The 15557-nt window shown below is 42.3% G+C and overlaps 1 protein-coding gene across 3 annotated transcripts in view; it reads right to left on the reverse strand.

The window, feature by feature from the left end:
- Positions 1–5871, reverse strand: part of tbc1d12b (TBC1 domain family, member 12b) — a 104267-nt gene extending 98396 nt beyond the window's left edge. The window contains exon 1 of one of the 3 annotated variants that reach the window (XM_038822408.1): positions 5191–5871. In XM_038822408.1, coding sequence (XP_038678336.1) covers positions 5191–5789 — 599 coding nt within the window. In that variant the 5' untranslated portion in view covers positions 5790–5871. The remainder of the gene's footprint in view (positions 1–5190) is intronic. The other 2 variants (XM_038822406.1, XM_038822407.1) reach the window with 2 other exon arrangements.
- Between the last annotated feature and the right edge of the window lie 9686 nt (positions 5872–15557).

Consider the following 15557-nt stretch of genomic DNA (forward strand, 5'->3'; position numbering starts at 1 on the left):
GGGTACGCAAGGGAGAATTCAGAATGCCCAATTCACCTAACAAGCACGTCTTTTAGGACTTGTGGTAGGAAACCTGAAATCCACGCTGACATGGGGAAAACGTGCCAACTCTGCACAGTGACTCAAGAGGGAGTTGAACCTGGGATGCTGGTGCTGTGCAGCTACAGTGCTAACCATTATTTGTTACCACATGGTACCATCCTGAAGTCTAACTACCCTTCCCCTAATCTACTACTTTGCCAAGTTCCATGTCATCTAAAATTTTAATAACGCTGCTTACTTACTATTGAATCTACATTGTTTAAGTGAAAAGTAATGTGTGCGAAACTAAAACACTGATTTCTTGGAACAAAACTATTGCACAACTCCACCAGTTTAACTGAGAGGTTTACAGTTGAAACTTGTTAAAGCAAGAAAACTCAAGACGAGCATAATTTTAAATAGTAAAAATGACCTGCATTTAAAGAAAATGGAGAAGTAGGAGACGGCTCCTGCCCATTTTTAAGCTTATCACAGTTTAAATATTAGGATTTCACATTGTATGACATTTCCATAGAATGCCTATCGCGGCTAGGCTCCATGCAATAACATTAAAACAATTACTGATTTTGCCCTTGCAGTATCATGACAGCTTTTGAGAAGTACAACATGAAGTTGAATAGAATGATTTGTAGCAATTAATTAAAAGTAGTGTATTTCGCAAAATAGAAGATCAATGCATGCTGACTTCTAATGACAGATTGCAGGAAAACAAATTGCCAGAAAAATCAGTTTTATTTCAAAATTATGAAAATTGTAATCTTTGTAGGTAAATATTTCAATTAAAAACCTTGGGTTACGTTGGAGGAAACAACTCTACATTTTAGTACAATTAACTTTCCCATGTGCACAGAAATGTGTCTTCTATATGACCCAACACAGTCTGAGCATATTTACTGCACAAACATAATATTTTATACATGAGCCATCTTAGTGCCTGTAAGAGTAAGAATATTAATTTTGATCCAGTTGGTTCAGTGGGCCATGTCCTCTAGATTGTGATCGAGAGTGCAATTCAAGTAAGACTTTTGTAGCTGTAATGGGTAAAAATCAGTCTTTTTTTAAAAGTAGATTCAAAACTGGGAGGAAAACATGTATACCATATATAATTAACAGATTTCAAATAGATTACGTTTAAGCTGCTGGCACGACTGGGGGCAATTTAGCCCAAATCCAGGGATTTACAGAGTGAAATGACAGACAGCAGTAAAAACAGAAATACATATTTCACAGGTGAAAATGACAGCTGATAAAGAGGTCAACAGTGCAGCAAAAAAAAGCTGGCTCATTATAAAACTCCAAAATATTGAGTAATTCAATAGAAACCACTGATAATTGACATTTGCTTAGGTAAAGATATCCAAAACTGTTAAGAAATCGGTAGTTACGAAGTTGGGAATTGATTGAACTTGTTTTTTGAAAACTTGTCATACCAGAACATTCAAATAAAAAGTAACCCAGAATAAGAGAATACATGCGTTTTAAATTCAAAGCTTTGATCAATATTTTGCTTTGCAGACACCAATTACAGTAATTTATAAATAATTTGGAGCTGTACCTTTTAGCCTACTAAATGTTTGATAATCGATATAGGATTGCATGCCGTAACATCATGCTTTGCGCCTCTGTTCAAATACGGAGCAAGGCTAAATATCCTTCTATCCTCTGCTTCTACTATTATACGACTGTCACGCTCCAGTCGTTTAACATTTAGTGGAAAACAGGTACTTGATGTAACAAAATTACTTAAACTACACTGTGTAAAGAACTCATTTCTGGTAATTTTTTCCATATGTTATTGATGAGCTAATGAGAGTCTGGTATCTTTGATGAACAAACTATTAAGCTTCAGGCAATTCCCCCCCCCCCCCCCCCCCCCCCCCATTATTTTGGAGAGCCGATGATGTTTGTGAAGAAACAGCACAACTATTATCACATTTTGTGGATCAAAAGTGATGTCCTGTAATTACAAGTCAGCTGCTTTACAAAAGCGATGATATGGAACAGATTTATTTTTCATTGTAGTATGGTAAAATAAGTGTTTTGACAACTGTAGTTAATGAGTGGGTGGATACTGGAATGTGCAGTCATAAAACTATAAACAAATAAAACAGATTACTATTTCTGCATGGCAGCTAAAATCATCTGTCGGATAGCTTCAAAAAAAAAAGCTCAATTGGTTTTCAATTGAAAAAGAGAAGTAAAATAGGCAGCAAGAGCTGAACTGTACTCACTGTAAAGCCATAAGAATTTGCTTTAGCAAACAAATTAATTTTGCCCACATCTGCTTCTGACAGATTTCAACAAAGAAAGAAAAATCACTAAGAACTCATTTACTTGGAGACCAAGTATGGCAAGTCATCTTAATGACCAATTATGTCTAAGTTAAAGAGATGTGCTTCTCAAAGTTTCTCACCACTGAAAATAGGTAGCCTTTCCCACTTGCACACAAAACATACAGCACCATAACATACACCTTTAACCAGTGTTCTTTGCAAAGAATGAGCCCACTAATCTTTTGGACATTTTCCCCTTTTATGTTTTTGTCACCAGATGATTAGTTGGCAATGTATCTTGAATCAGCTCCTATTGGTGTCCTACAAGCAAGTATTAGGGGCAAACCAGTATGGATTTGAGTGACTATGTCCAATTTTCTCTATTTCCTCTATAGATATGTATCTGACAATTGCCTAGCATCTTCCCAACAGCACAGCTGATGTTAGAAATTGTGGTTTTTCACCCAAATCCTGCGACTCAAAAGACACACAGTGGGGTCCTCATGCACTGCATCACCTTTTAGCACCCTAATTGAGAAAATGCCCATTTGGAAGAAGTTTCAACTTAATAAATAGTTCCTTACGCTACCAATAAAAGATTGCAAGCTGGGTTATGGACATCTACACAACCATCCCATAGCTATCAGACATGTTTTACGGCAGCCAGACATGATCCTCAGTTTTTCCAGTTATGAGGTGGAGCATATGGGAGCCATCTGTAGTGACCCAACAAAACACAAGCATACTTCACCCAATGGCTGTTTTGTACAAAGGAATAAAAAAAAACTCAAACCTTTGACAAAGTTGTCAGGATGCTAGTTTTAAACCAGTTTACTAAAACACACATGAAAACCTTTTATTAAATCCAACAGTGCAGGAAGTGGTCATTTGGTCCGTCATGCCTGTGCAAGCTCTCAATCTTAGTCCTCCTCCCAATCTTTCCCACAATCCCTCATCTTTTCTTTTAAGTAACAATCCAATTCCCATCTAAAATTTCCTACTGAATCTGCATTCCCCCAACCCTTTCACGCAATGTAAACCTCATCACAACTCACTGAAAAAAATATTTATTATCTTCTGGAAATCTTGCTAATTATTTTAAATGGGCATCCTTGAGTTATCAACCCATCTGCCAGTAGAAACAGTTTCACCATATTTACTCTTATCAAAACCTCTCAATTCATAACACTATGAAAAAAATTTGTGCCCCTCTACTTCACCATTTTAAGCAGAATAGTCCCGCTAACCAGAACCCCCTGTTCTCGGATACTTCTCCCAGGTCTTTACATTATATTTAAGTGTACATGATCATCGTGTTTTATGGTATTTCATTCAAGCATATTCACAGCAAAACACCCAAATTGCAATGGAGCTTACACTAAGAAAATTCACATACGGAACAATAATCAGGTTAAAAACATGCAAACATGTAACAATCATGAAGCAAGAAAAATTCAGCAGCATATTAAACAGGCATTAAAGTAAAATTCTGTTGCAATTAAAAACCAAATACACAATCCCTTAATTACAGGCACTGTGGTAAATTCAAGTACTTCATTGAGGACACAAACCATGTAAGGAATAGGGTTACATCAGTACCTTTCTGTACTGCATCCTACAGGGTTGAACTTAATTGAACTTCTGAGTTCCCTTGATCATGGTGGAGTTAACCAGTTCTGAAACTGGGTAGATTTCACTTGGTACAAATATTAGCTCTCCTTGTTTGTAGAGTTTTGTGCTTTGGGATACAAAGGGTGCTGTAACACAACTGGTACCAAAGTCCCAAGATCAATTGAAACTTGTGCCTATTTTTCCAGGCATCGGTGCTTTGCACAAGGCCAAGGTGCCACACAGGCACAGATATAACCCTTCCCACCATCTGTTCCTGCACATCCTTCAAAATTGTACTATTTAGTTCACATTATCTTTCCTACTTTTTTCTTCCAAATTATATCACATTAAATTCTAATGTTCATAAAATGCCTGGGAGTTTGATTCAATAATATTCATATGGTAGACATTCAAAATTATTTTTAAAACTAAAATTACCTTTCCTTACTCTATATAAGAATATTTTCAACAATTGTCACAGGGGATCATTTATTAACCGTATTTCTTTAACCAGAGTACATAAAACGCACTGATGGAAGGGGCGATGATGCTTTATGTACACTATTGTCAGTATTTAGTTTTATACTTTTGGAAGGGAAGTAACCAAAAAGCACGGGAAAGAAAAGACAATACCCAGCATTGCAAAAATGCAAATTCCATATCGTGGAAATATGAGGCTGAAATAGCGCTGAAAGGTGTCTCTTCCGTAATTTGAGAAAACTAAATACGCAATCTTGTCAACAACGCTCTTGTGTTTGAAATTCCTATGCACCTCACCTTGACCTCCGTGGTCACAATTAACCACAGTCAAAACTGCAACCTATGATTCATTTATGGAACAGACAAGAAAAAACACTGAACATTTGAAGCAACCCGAAACAAACAAGCATCAGACACCTCCAGAAGGAAAGCACTAGTCGGGTCCAAGACTGCCCTTTTCAAGGAGTACAACGAAAACAAATGCTGGCGCATCATTATAACCAGAACAAAACATCGAGGTGTCTCTTGTTTTCGGTAACATATATCTGTTGTGGTGTTTAATGGCTCACTGCTGCTCAGCTGACGTGAGGTTGTGCGAGTGTTAACTGAAGCTCCAAGTTATTAACTTTGACAGGGCTGGTGATATAGGGGGGGGGGGGGGAGAAAGAGGTTCACCCACTGGTTTACAGTGATGGAGGGAGTGATGGACGGATGAAGGAAGGGAGGGTGTATGGTAAGGAGCCCCATTCCGCCTGTCTGTGTGTGTGTGAAGCTGCGGATTTACCTGCTGATGTAGTCGGCGATGCCCAGTTTCTTGGGCTTGGCCCCCTGCTCGCTGCCCGGTGTGGGTGCCGGCGAGTCGAGCCCGTCCGCCAGCTGCTCGGGTGCGCTCTGCCGCCGGCTCACTTCGAAGGAGTTCCTCGAATTCAGGCTGACGTCCATGAACTCCAGCAGCTGGGTGTCAGCGGGGCTATGGGCCGCCTCGGGCTCCGGGCTGCTGGCCGACTCGTCAGCCCGGGGCCCCGGTGAAGGGGCAGTGGGAGAGGCGCCCTCCCGCTCCTCGGGCGCCGAGGTAGTGCTGACCGGAGTGCTCGTGTTCGGTTCGCTCGGGGTTCCGGAGCCCGAGCCGCCGCTGTCCGGTGTCAGCGGGCTGGAAGCCGACTCCCCGCTCCGCACGGTGGCCGCCGCAGGGCCGGCCTGGAGAGCAGGAGCGGCGGCCGCCTCCCTCCGCTTGGCCGCCTCCCCCATGGAGCAGCAACCGTTGAAGAGGTCCCCTAAGGCGGGCTCGGGGCGGCCGTGGAAGCAGGCTGTGGCCGCTCTCGGTGTGTCGGGGCCCCGCAGGCAGCTCTCATGGTTACTGTGGAGATAGATCATTCCCGACATGGAGCGCCCGCTGCACCCACCCGCACTGGGCTCGGCTACAGCCGGGTCCTTCCGCCCGTGCGCAAGCGCAGAGGGGAGGCGTCTGCCCCCCTCCGATACAAGGCGGAGTCGCACGTGACTGGAACCGCCACGAGAGCCCCGCCCCCTTTCTCCGTCTGCTCCATGGCGCCCCCTCTGGCGCTGAGGGAAGTGGCGGAGATGGAGACCCTCAAGATTTAAGGAGCATTTCGAAGCCCTTGTGATGCCAAGGCATACAAGGCTATGAGCCAAGACTGGAAAATGGGATTCTTCCAATGTACTGAATGATCTGTTGAGCTGCTTGCAGAAAAATACTTTTCACTGTACCTCGGTACACGTGACAATAAACAAATCCAATCCAATCCAATCCAGTTGGTTGTCTTTGACCGCTGCAGATGCAATGGGCCAAAGGGCCTTTTCTGTGCTGTAAACCTCTGTGACTTTATCACTCTGAGTGAGGATCACTTCCCACGGCATTCGGTCAAGTACTGTTGCAAAGGGAGTTCCTGGATTGTGATCCAGTAATGATGAAGGAACAGCACTATAGCTCCAAGTCACGATGGTGTGTCACATTTTCATGTGATGGTGTTCCCATTCATCTGTTGCCCTTGCCCTTCCAGGTGGTAGAGTTCCCAGAGTTGGAAGGTGCTGTTGAAGGAGGCTGACCTCTCTCATCACCCATGGCACCTTCCCATCTAATTGCAGAAGGTGTAACACCTGCCCCTTTACCTCTTCCATGCTTAACATCCCAGGTCCAAAATATTAATTCCTCGTCAAGCAGAGTTTCACTTGCACCTCTCTCAATTTGGTCTATTGCATTCGCTGCTCCCAATGTGGTCTCCTCTATATCAGAGAGACCAAACGCAGACTGGGTGATCGCTTTGCTGGCCATGTTCAGTCTCTACGCATTCAGGACCCTGGCCTTCCCATTGCTTGCCATTTTAACACAAGACCCTGCTCCCATGCCCACATGTCTGTCCCTTGGCCTGCTGTAATGCTCCAGTGAAGCTCAACGCAAATTAGAGGAACAGCATCTCATCTTCCGGTTAGGCACGCTGCAGCCGTCTGGTCTCAACATCAACTTCAACAGCTTCAGATGATTATCTCTACCCCACCTCAACCCCTTTGTTTTCATTCCATTTCATTTTAACTGCCTTTTACCTTTTATTTCTTTCTTGTCTTTCTTCACATATATTATCCCCCTATCTTATCCGCCCCCCTTACCTTTTTTCCCCTTTGCTTCTCCCTTCCCCCTACATCTGTCACAGCTTACCCTCTGATTTTAGTTTCTCTGCTGTTAGGCCTTTCGCACCTTTTATTCTCTCTGGGGACTGCCAATAGCAGTCTTTTCCCTTGGTTTCTTTGGCTATGACTCATCTTTCATTCCTCACCCCACAGTATAAATATCTCCCACTTTCTTTGCTTTGTAGCTTTGACAAAGGGTCATCTGGACTCAAAATGTTAGCTTTTTTCTCCGAAATGTGTGAACTTTTTTCACTTTAGTGGTATTTTCTAGCAATGTACAGCCTAAGAATTCTGCTATGTTAACTTTCTCCCCTTCTCTGAGGGTGGTAATCTTTCAAGAGGACACAGTGCCCCAGTTCAGAGACAGTGGCTTTGTTGACAACAATCAGCCTCATTGCCACTGGTTGAATACGCAAGCCTTCATCATTCCTACACTATAGTAGTAGTATGTATCATCTGCCCAGGCACAAGCAGCTCATGAAGATTATTTCAACAGCAATACCCAGTTCCATAATCTCTACCACTGGGGAAGGATAAAAGCAGCAAGATCATAGGAAGTCTATGTTCCCCTCCAAATCACACACCATTAAGATATGTTCCATGACATTGTTCCAAACAAATTGTTGCTGGAAGAGACATGCAATGATAAACAGGGATCCATTCTCTGCAAACAAAGGGAATATGTTCAAGCCTTACACTTTTGACAAATTATCTGGGAGCTTGGGGAGCCTATAGTTTCCTTTTGCTTTCTCCATGGCAATAGTTCGGCCAATCAATGTCACCTTGCCAACCAATTACCACCCTTTTCTCCTGTAGAATAATTTGTTGTGCTATTTGAAATTTGGCATTCTTGCATTTGCCCTGATAAGTGCAAGATGAACAGCTTCAACAACACATCCCTTTTCAGCAACATTAAGCTTTGTATCACCAAGCAACTGCAGATTTAATTCAAAGCAAATATTCACATTCTTCTTGCTTTGTAAGAAAAACATTCAAAACCAGATAGGAATAATCCAAAAATGTAGACTTTTTTTGTATTGCACTGATTTTTAAATTGGAGTACTGAAAGTTTAAAATACATCACCAGTTGAAGCAGGTGCACTCAACGCTATAACATAAAGGTTGCAGTCTGATTTATTGATAGTCGCTACTATTTGAGTAATTTCTCAGTTTCAGTACACTAGGATAGAAAATTATGAGCATTGCAATATAAAGCATGCCTGTGAGCAGTGGGACTGCCCAGTTCCACTATCAAGGGGCCCATCTTAGAGGACCTTGCTACTTTGCAATAACATATTCAAAAGGATCGAAGTCTCTAGAAGGACACCCCCTTTCCACAATAAGATTACTTAATAATGAGTGAGGCAGTTATTAATTATGCCCTGCCCAGAATTCTTCCCCGACTAACAGCGACCCTGCCCTTCCCACCACCAACCCAACCAGTTATCTACAACAACCCTCTTCTCAGAACTTACCCGAGGGCTACTGTCGACAAGGCAGAGCAAGCAAAATTGACTTTTCTTCTGGGCTGAGTTACCTGATGCCTGTGGAAACTTGTCTACAGCTGGCAGCTTAACGCCAGAGGCCCTGTTCCTGACAATCCTCATCTCTTATCTAGTTCAGGCGTGTACTGCTCGCATAGCACTGAGTCAGGAAAATGATGCTAATTTCTATTGCTCTTACTGCACTGGTTATTCTCTGTTAGATTCAAACATAAGCAGCAACATTACAGAAATGATCTAGTTTCAGACTTCAACAGGCATATTGCTAAATACACACACAGTAAATGTTTTTGCCAAAATTCCAACTGTAATAGGAGTGTGACATTTATGTTGGAGTTGAAATATATTTGTTTCACATCCATGAGCAGTTATCAAAAGTGATGAGCAAAGGTGATAGTTTACATAATGACAACTACTACTTCACTTCCAGGCAACTCCAGCAAGTGTGAGCAAGCTCATTGCTCTTGGCTGTTAGATATGATTTTCAGAGTCTTATCAAACATATTAGTGAATTTAGAAGGCAGCAGTCATCGCATATAATTATTCCCGTCTTGTCTAATCTGTTTTACTTTTTAAATATGTATGTGTGCTTTTAATTCCATCAAGTGTAATATCTGAAGACATTATTTGTTAACTAGTTACTATATTCAGAATAGTGGTGCAATTTTATTATGCCACTTGAATCACTTGACTAATATCAATTCTAATTCCATTCCTGACATCTACAGCATGAATTCTCTGGCCTCCACCACCTTCTGACTCAATTTTCCAGAGTGTACATTCTTAGCTGATTTTATCATTCATTTAAATGAGTTGTATTAATACATATATGAATAGCATCTTATTCTGTTTGAGAATACTTACAATACCAATGAAGTGCAGTACTAGAACACACATTCTAAAAGCCAACTGTCAGTTGGTTGGTTCCTTATTTCCAGAAGAAACTAATTTTCTTTATTATACACCAAGCATTATGAGACAGAATCATTGTATCATAAGTGTAATGTTCTTGTCGGATGGCCTAATTTATATTATGAAATGAAAATCGCTTATTGTCACGCTTCAATGAAGTTACTGTGGAAAGCCCCTAGTCGCCACATTCCAGTGCCTGTCCGGGGAGGCTGGTACGGGAATCGAACTGTGCTGCTGGCCTGCTTGGTCTGCTTTAAAAGCCAGCGATTTAGCCCAGTGAGCTAAACCAGCCCATTACAAGAACACTTGTAGCTAAAGCTGTAAACGATTTATTAACATTAACTGTGGATCAACTATATACTAAATATTGATGAAAAACAGTATTAACATGCACAAGCAACCTCTCGCTTCCAACTCTCCAATCAGTCTGCGGTCACCTGACTCTAACATTCACTTATATACCAATGAGACTCCTAGTGGGCAGTCGGTGAATTACAACACAACCATAATATCGTCACAATAAGGTTTAGGTTAGCTATGGAAAAGTATAAGGTGCAATTTAGAGTAAAAATAATTATTTGGAGGACGGCCAATTTTAGTGGGGAGGGAACTGATCTGATCTAGGTAAATTGGAATGAAAGATTGGCAGGCAGAACTGTAACAAAGCAATGGGCAGAATTATATGGGCACTGGATTTTCAGACAGTAGGGGCCTGCCTGTAAGATTCTCCAGGTGGCCTTTCTGCCATGCTCTTGCTCATTCCCAACGGGCTAGCAGGACCCACACAGTTAATTCCACCCTGGCTCGAGTATGCAGCATCTGGGGACTTTTAGAGATGCTAGTCAGTCAGATTCACTGGCAGCTCTCAGAGAGGGGATATACTCCCTAATGATGGGAAGGAAGTCTGATCTCCAGCCAATTAATGCACAAGGGGAGGCAGTGGCAGTGGTATTGTCACTGGATTAGTAATCCAAAAACCTGGGGACTGGGGTTCGAACCACACCAAAGCAGCTGGTGGAATTTGAATTCAATAAATAAATCAGGTATTAAAAATCTAATGATGACCATGAAACCATTGCCTATTGTCATAAAACCCATCTAGTTCACTAATGTCCTTTAGGGAAGAAAATCTGCCACCCTTACCTGGTCAGGCCCACGATTCCAGATCCACAGCAATGTGGTTGACTCTTTAAAAAAACAAATGTCCTCTGAAATGGCCTAGCAAGCCACTTGGTCCAAGGGCAATTAGGGATGGGTAATCCATGTTGGCCTAGTTAATGGTGCCCACATCCCAAAAATAATTTTAAAAAGGGGCAGGACAGCTTGAGGAAACAATTAACAAGGATTCTGTAAATAAAGGAATAGAGTACAAATCCATGGGTGCTACAATATACCATTATATAAAATACTGGTTTGGCCTTGTGATAGTGAATCCACACTTCTAGGAAGGAGATGGTGTTTTTAAGAATAGAGAGGGTGGATAAAAGTTAACAAAAATGGCACCATGGTGAGAGACTTCAATTATATGGATCCATTGGAGAAGCTGGGATCATTATTCTCAGAGAAGCGAAGGTTAACATTTTAAAATTTAACAAAAACAGTAAATGTGGGAAATTAGGACATTCAGCCCTTCGAGCCTGCTCCGCCATTTATTAATAATATAATAATAATATGGTTATGGCTGACCTATCTCAATGCCATACTCCGACGCTCTCCCCATACCTTAAAATGGAAAACCAGTAAAAACTGGGAAATGGGAGTACTGGTCCCAACTGGTTTTTTTTTCACCTTTTGTGGGGAGATTTGATTGAACTGTTCAAAATCATGAGAGGTCTAGACAGAATAGATAGAGAGAAACTTTGGAACGGTTGAGAAGCAGAGGGCACTGCTGCAAGGTGAATGGCAAAAGAACCAATAGCTACATGAGGAAAGATCTTTTATGCTGTTAGGGGTCAGGATTTGGAATTCACTGCTTGGCAGTGTGGTGCAACAGATCAATCGTGGCCTTCCAATTGAAATTGGATAAGAAGCCGAAGAGAAAAAAAATGCAGGGATATGGAAGAAGAGCTGAGGGGGAGGAGATAGCTCAGACACTCTTACAAAGAGCCAAGCCTGATTGACCTGATCAGTGCTGCAACCATCCTATCAACCTATGATACTTTTTTGTTAGACATCTTGTAACTGGGTGAAATAAAAACATTTCTTACAGGTGCCTTTGCCTCATATAAGTCAATGCTGTTATTTTCCAGTGTTAATGCTACTGGTTGACTATAAAATACAATTGATATAAAATGTACATCAAACTTGTTGGAACAAAGGAACATAGGAGTAGGAATAGGTCATTTAAGCCTGCTCTACCAATCAATAAGTTGACGGCTGACCTGGTGTGGTCTCAGCTCCACTTTCCTGTCTGTCCCCCCCCCCCCCCCCCCCCCCCCATGACCCTTAACTCTCTTGCTGAACAAAAATCTGCCTAACTCTGCCTTGAATAAATGTAAAGACCCAGCCTACACTACTTTCTACACTACTTTCTGGGGAAGAGAATTCCACGCACTTTGAGAGACAAAAATTCTCCTCATCTCTGTCATAAAAGGGAGACCTCTTATTTTTAAATGATGTTACCTAGTTATAGTGTCCCCACAAGAAGAAACATCATCCAGGTATCCACACTATCAAGTTCCCTCGAGATCTTTGATGTTTCAATAAGATCGCCTCTTATTCTTTCAAATTCCAATGGGTTTAGGTCTAACCTGTTCAAACTTTCTTCATAAGACAACTACTTCATCCCAGGAATGAATCCAGTGAAACTTCTCTCAAGCGCGTCTAAAGTGATTATATCTCTTTTAAAATAAGGGGTAAAAACTGTCCATAGTATTCCAGATGTGGTCTCACTGAGGCCTTATGCGGCTGTAACAAAATGTTCCATATTCCATTCCCATTTCAAAAAACACCAACATTCCATTTGCCTTCCCAGTCACATACTGTACCTGCATTCTGACATTATGTAATTCATGAACCAAGACACCTGGTTCCCTCTGTACCACCAAGTTCTTCAATCTTTTCCCAGTTAAATAGTATACTGCTTCTCTATCCTTCCTACAAAGTGAACAAGTTAACATTTATCCATATTATACTCTATTTGCCAATTATGTGCCCATTCATTTAACCAGTTTGTATCCATTTACTGGTGCTCCACTTCCTCTCATATGTCATGTTCTCTAAACTCAATAGCATATTAATCCTCCATTGCTGGGGCTGGAGAGTTGCTGACCATTTGATTGGTTGGCAACTCTCAGAAACATAGAAGTCATAGAACCCCTACAGTGCAGAAGGAGGCCTTTCAGTCCATCGAGTCTGCACCGACCCAACGAAAGAGCACCCTACCTAGGCCCACCTCCCCTCCCTGTGCCCATAATACCAGTGAACATTCACACTAAGGGGCAATTTAGTCAATCCAGCTAACCTGTACATCTTGGACTGTCGGAGGAAACTGGAGAGCCTGGAGAAAACCCACGCAGATACAGGGAGAACACGCAAACTCCACACAGGCAGTCACCCAAGGCCGTAATTGAACCTGGGTCCCTGGTGCTGTGAGGCAGAAGTGCCAACCACTCAGCCACCATGCTGCCCAGGTTGAATCAAAAGTCTCACCTTAAAGGATTAATGCCCCTAAAATGGCTGTGCAGCGAGCTGGAGGTGGTGATGTGCAGTGGAGGAGAGGATAGAGTGGTCTCCCCCAATCTTTTGCCAGTGCCTCAGCATACTGTTAAATTGAGTCCTATGTTGCATTACCTCCAAGGCCAATATAACCTTTCTAAGGCTTTGTGTCTGGATAACCAAGGATTTGGATAGCCCTTGTATGACTTAAATTTCTTGTACTCTTCTAGATCTAATGTGCAGCATTCTATTAGCCTTTTTGATTATTTTCTCTACCTATTCATGGCATTTTAATGATCCATGTACCCCGAACCCCATATCTCTTTGGAACTGCAGTGTTTCTAGCTTTTCACCATTTAAAAAGTTCTAACCTTTTTAGATCCAAGTGGTTGACCTCATATTTGCCTACATTCAAATTCATTTATCAGTTTACTCCATTCGCTCAATCTGCAACATTACTTTGTAATGTTATCTACACTGACCATAGGATCATAAGACATAAGAGCAGAAGTAGTCCATTCAGCCCATCGAGACTGCTCCGCTGTTCAATGAGATCATCATCATAATAATAATAATCTTTATTATTGTCACAAGTAGGCTAACATTAACACTGCAATGAAGTTACTGTGAAAATCCCATAGTCACCACACTCCGGCCCCTGCTCAGGTACACAGACGGAGAATTCAAAATGTCCAATTCACCTAACAGCACGTCTTTCGGGACTTGTGGGAGGAAACCGGAGCACATAAGTAATCCACGCAGACACGGTGGAAATATGCAGGCTACGCAGAGGCAGTGACCCAAGCCGGGAATTGAACCTGGGACCCTGGTTCTGTGAAACAACAATGCTAACTACTGTGCTACCGTGCCGGCCATGACTGATCTGATGTGATAATCCTCAACTCCGCTTTCCCACCATATCCCTATAACCCTTGATACCCTTACTGATTAAAAAGCTGTCTATCTCAGCCTTGAACATACTTAACGACCCAACCTCGACAGCTCTCTGCGGCAAAGAATTCCACAGATTTACAAGCCTCTGAAAGAAAGAAGCCCTCCTCATCTTTGTCTTAAATGGGTAAAGCCTAACTCTGAAATCATGCCCTCTGGTCCTAAACTCACCAACAAGGGGAAGCAACCATCAGTGTCTCCCCTGTCAAGTAGCCTATTAACAATGCTGCTAGGGCAGCACGGTGGTGCAGTCGTTAGCACTGCTGTCTCACGGCGCCGAGATCCCAGGTTCCATCCTGACTCGGACACTGTCCATGTGGAGTTTTCACATTCCCCCCGTGTTTGTGTGGATTTCGCCCCCCACAACACAAAGTTGTGCCGGTTAGGTGCATTGGTCACGCTAAATTGCCCCTTAATTGGAGAAAATGAATTGGGTACTCTAAATTTATTTTAAAAAACAATGCTGCTGATAATAAAACTGAAAATGCTGGAAATATACAGCAGGTTAGGCAGCATATCCATGGTTCGAGAAACAGAGTTTCTCGAACAAACCAAAATAGATGCAGGGAGTACAGGTATGATTTCAAATTGTTCAATCAATGTTGAGTTCTGGGGTAGTTTTGAAATCAAGTCTGCGGGCCTCAGAGGTTCAAACAAATGAAGAGGTTTATTTAGAGGATGTTCACATGGGGTTCAAGTGATGTGAGCGAGGTAGCAGCAGTGTTTTCACGTGCACCAGCTCTGTTCATCTTTTAATCCATCTTTTCATTCTTGTGCAAATTCCTTTTTTGTCTTTTCTTGGTTTACATGAACTAAATTTCAAGAATTGTTGGTCAGTGTTTCTACAGAATGGTGCCGAATTATAATCCTTGCTTATTCATGGTGGCTGGAAGGAGTTGGGGGTGGGTCCTGCCTTTAGTGGCGCAGTTGCTTTTGAGGGGGCTCCCACCCTAACGATGTCATCTGCGTCGATGGATGATGGCTGCCTACAATGATGCTAATCTGGCTGAAAGTCCTTGCTCTTAGCTACAGATCACTTTGGCCCAATTCCAAAAGTTGCAGTGTATTTACATGGAGGCGATAGTTGCACATAAGAAGGTTCTTGTGGTAGAGAGACCACTGTCCCTGATGGAAGCCCACCTCCATACAGTCATGTTCCTGTTGCATGGCCTGATGTCTATTCTGATTGAGTCGGGGACAGAGAAGGAGAACCGGAGAGGACTGCTGCTGAGCCCAGTTTCTGAGGCTTCGGAGAAGTTTCCAGTTGACTTTGAAAATTGGGTGCCATGTTTCAGGAATCTCCATCTGGAGGCTGGGCAAATTAAATTTGATGGAGCACATTTAATCCTGTGTTCTAGGCCTGGGGTTGGTGTGGCTTTTAACCACTGGTCCAGTGTTGTTCTGTTCCGGATGTCATTCGTGAGGGGTTGGAGGTTTGAAAGTGACTGAGTCGATTGAATCATCCCCCTGGCCTGAGCCTAGG

Source organism: Scyliorhinus canicula, chromosome 16, assembly GCF_902713615.1.
Source record: "Scyliorhinus canicula chromosome 16, sScyCan1.1, whole genome shotgun sequence".
In the NCBI taxonomy this organism is placed as follows: domain Eukaryota; kingdom Metazoa; phylum Chordata; class Chondrichthyes; order Carcharhiniformes; family Scyliorhinidae; genus Scyliorhinus; species Scyliorhinus canicula.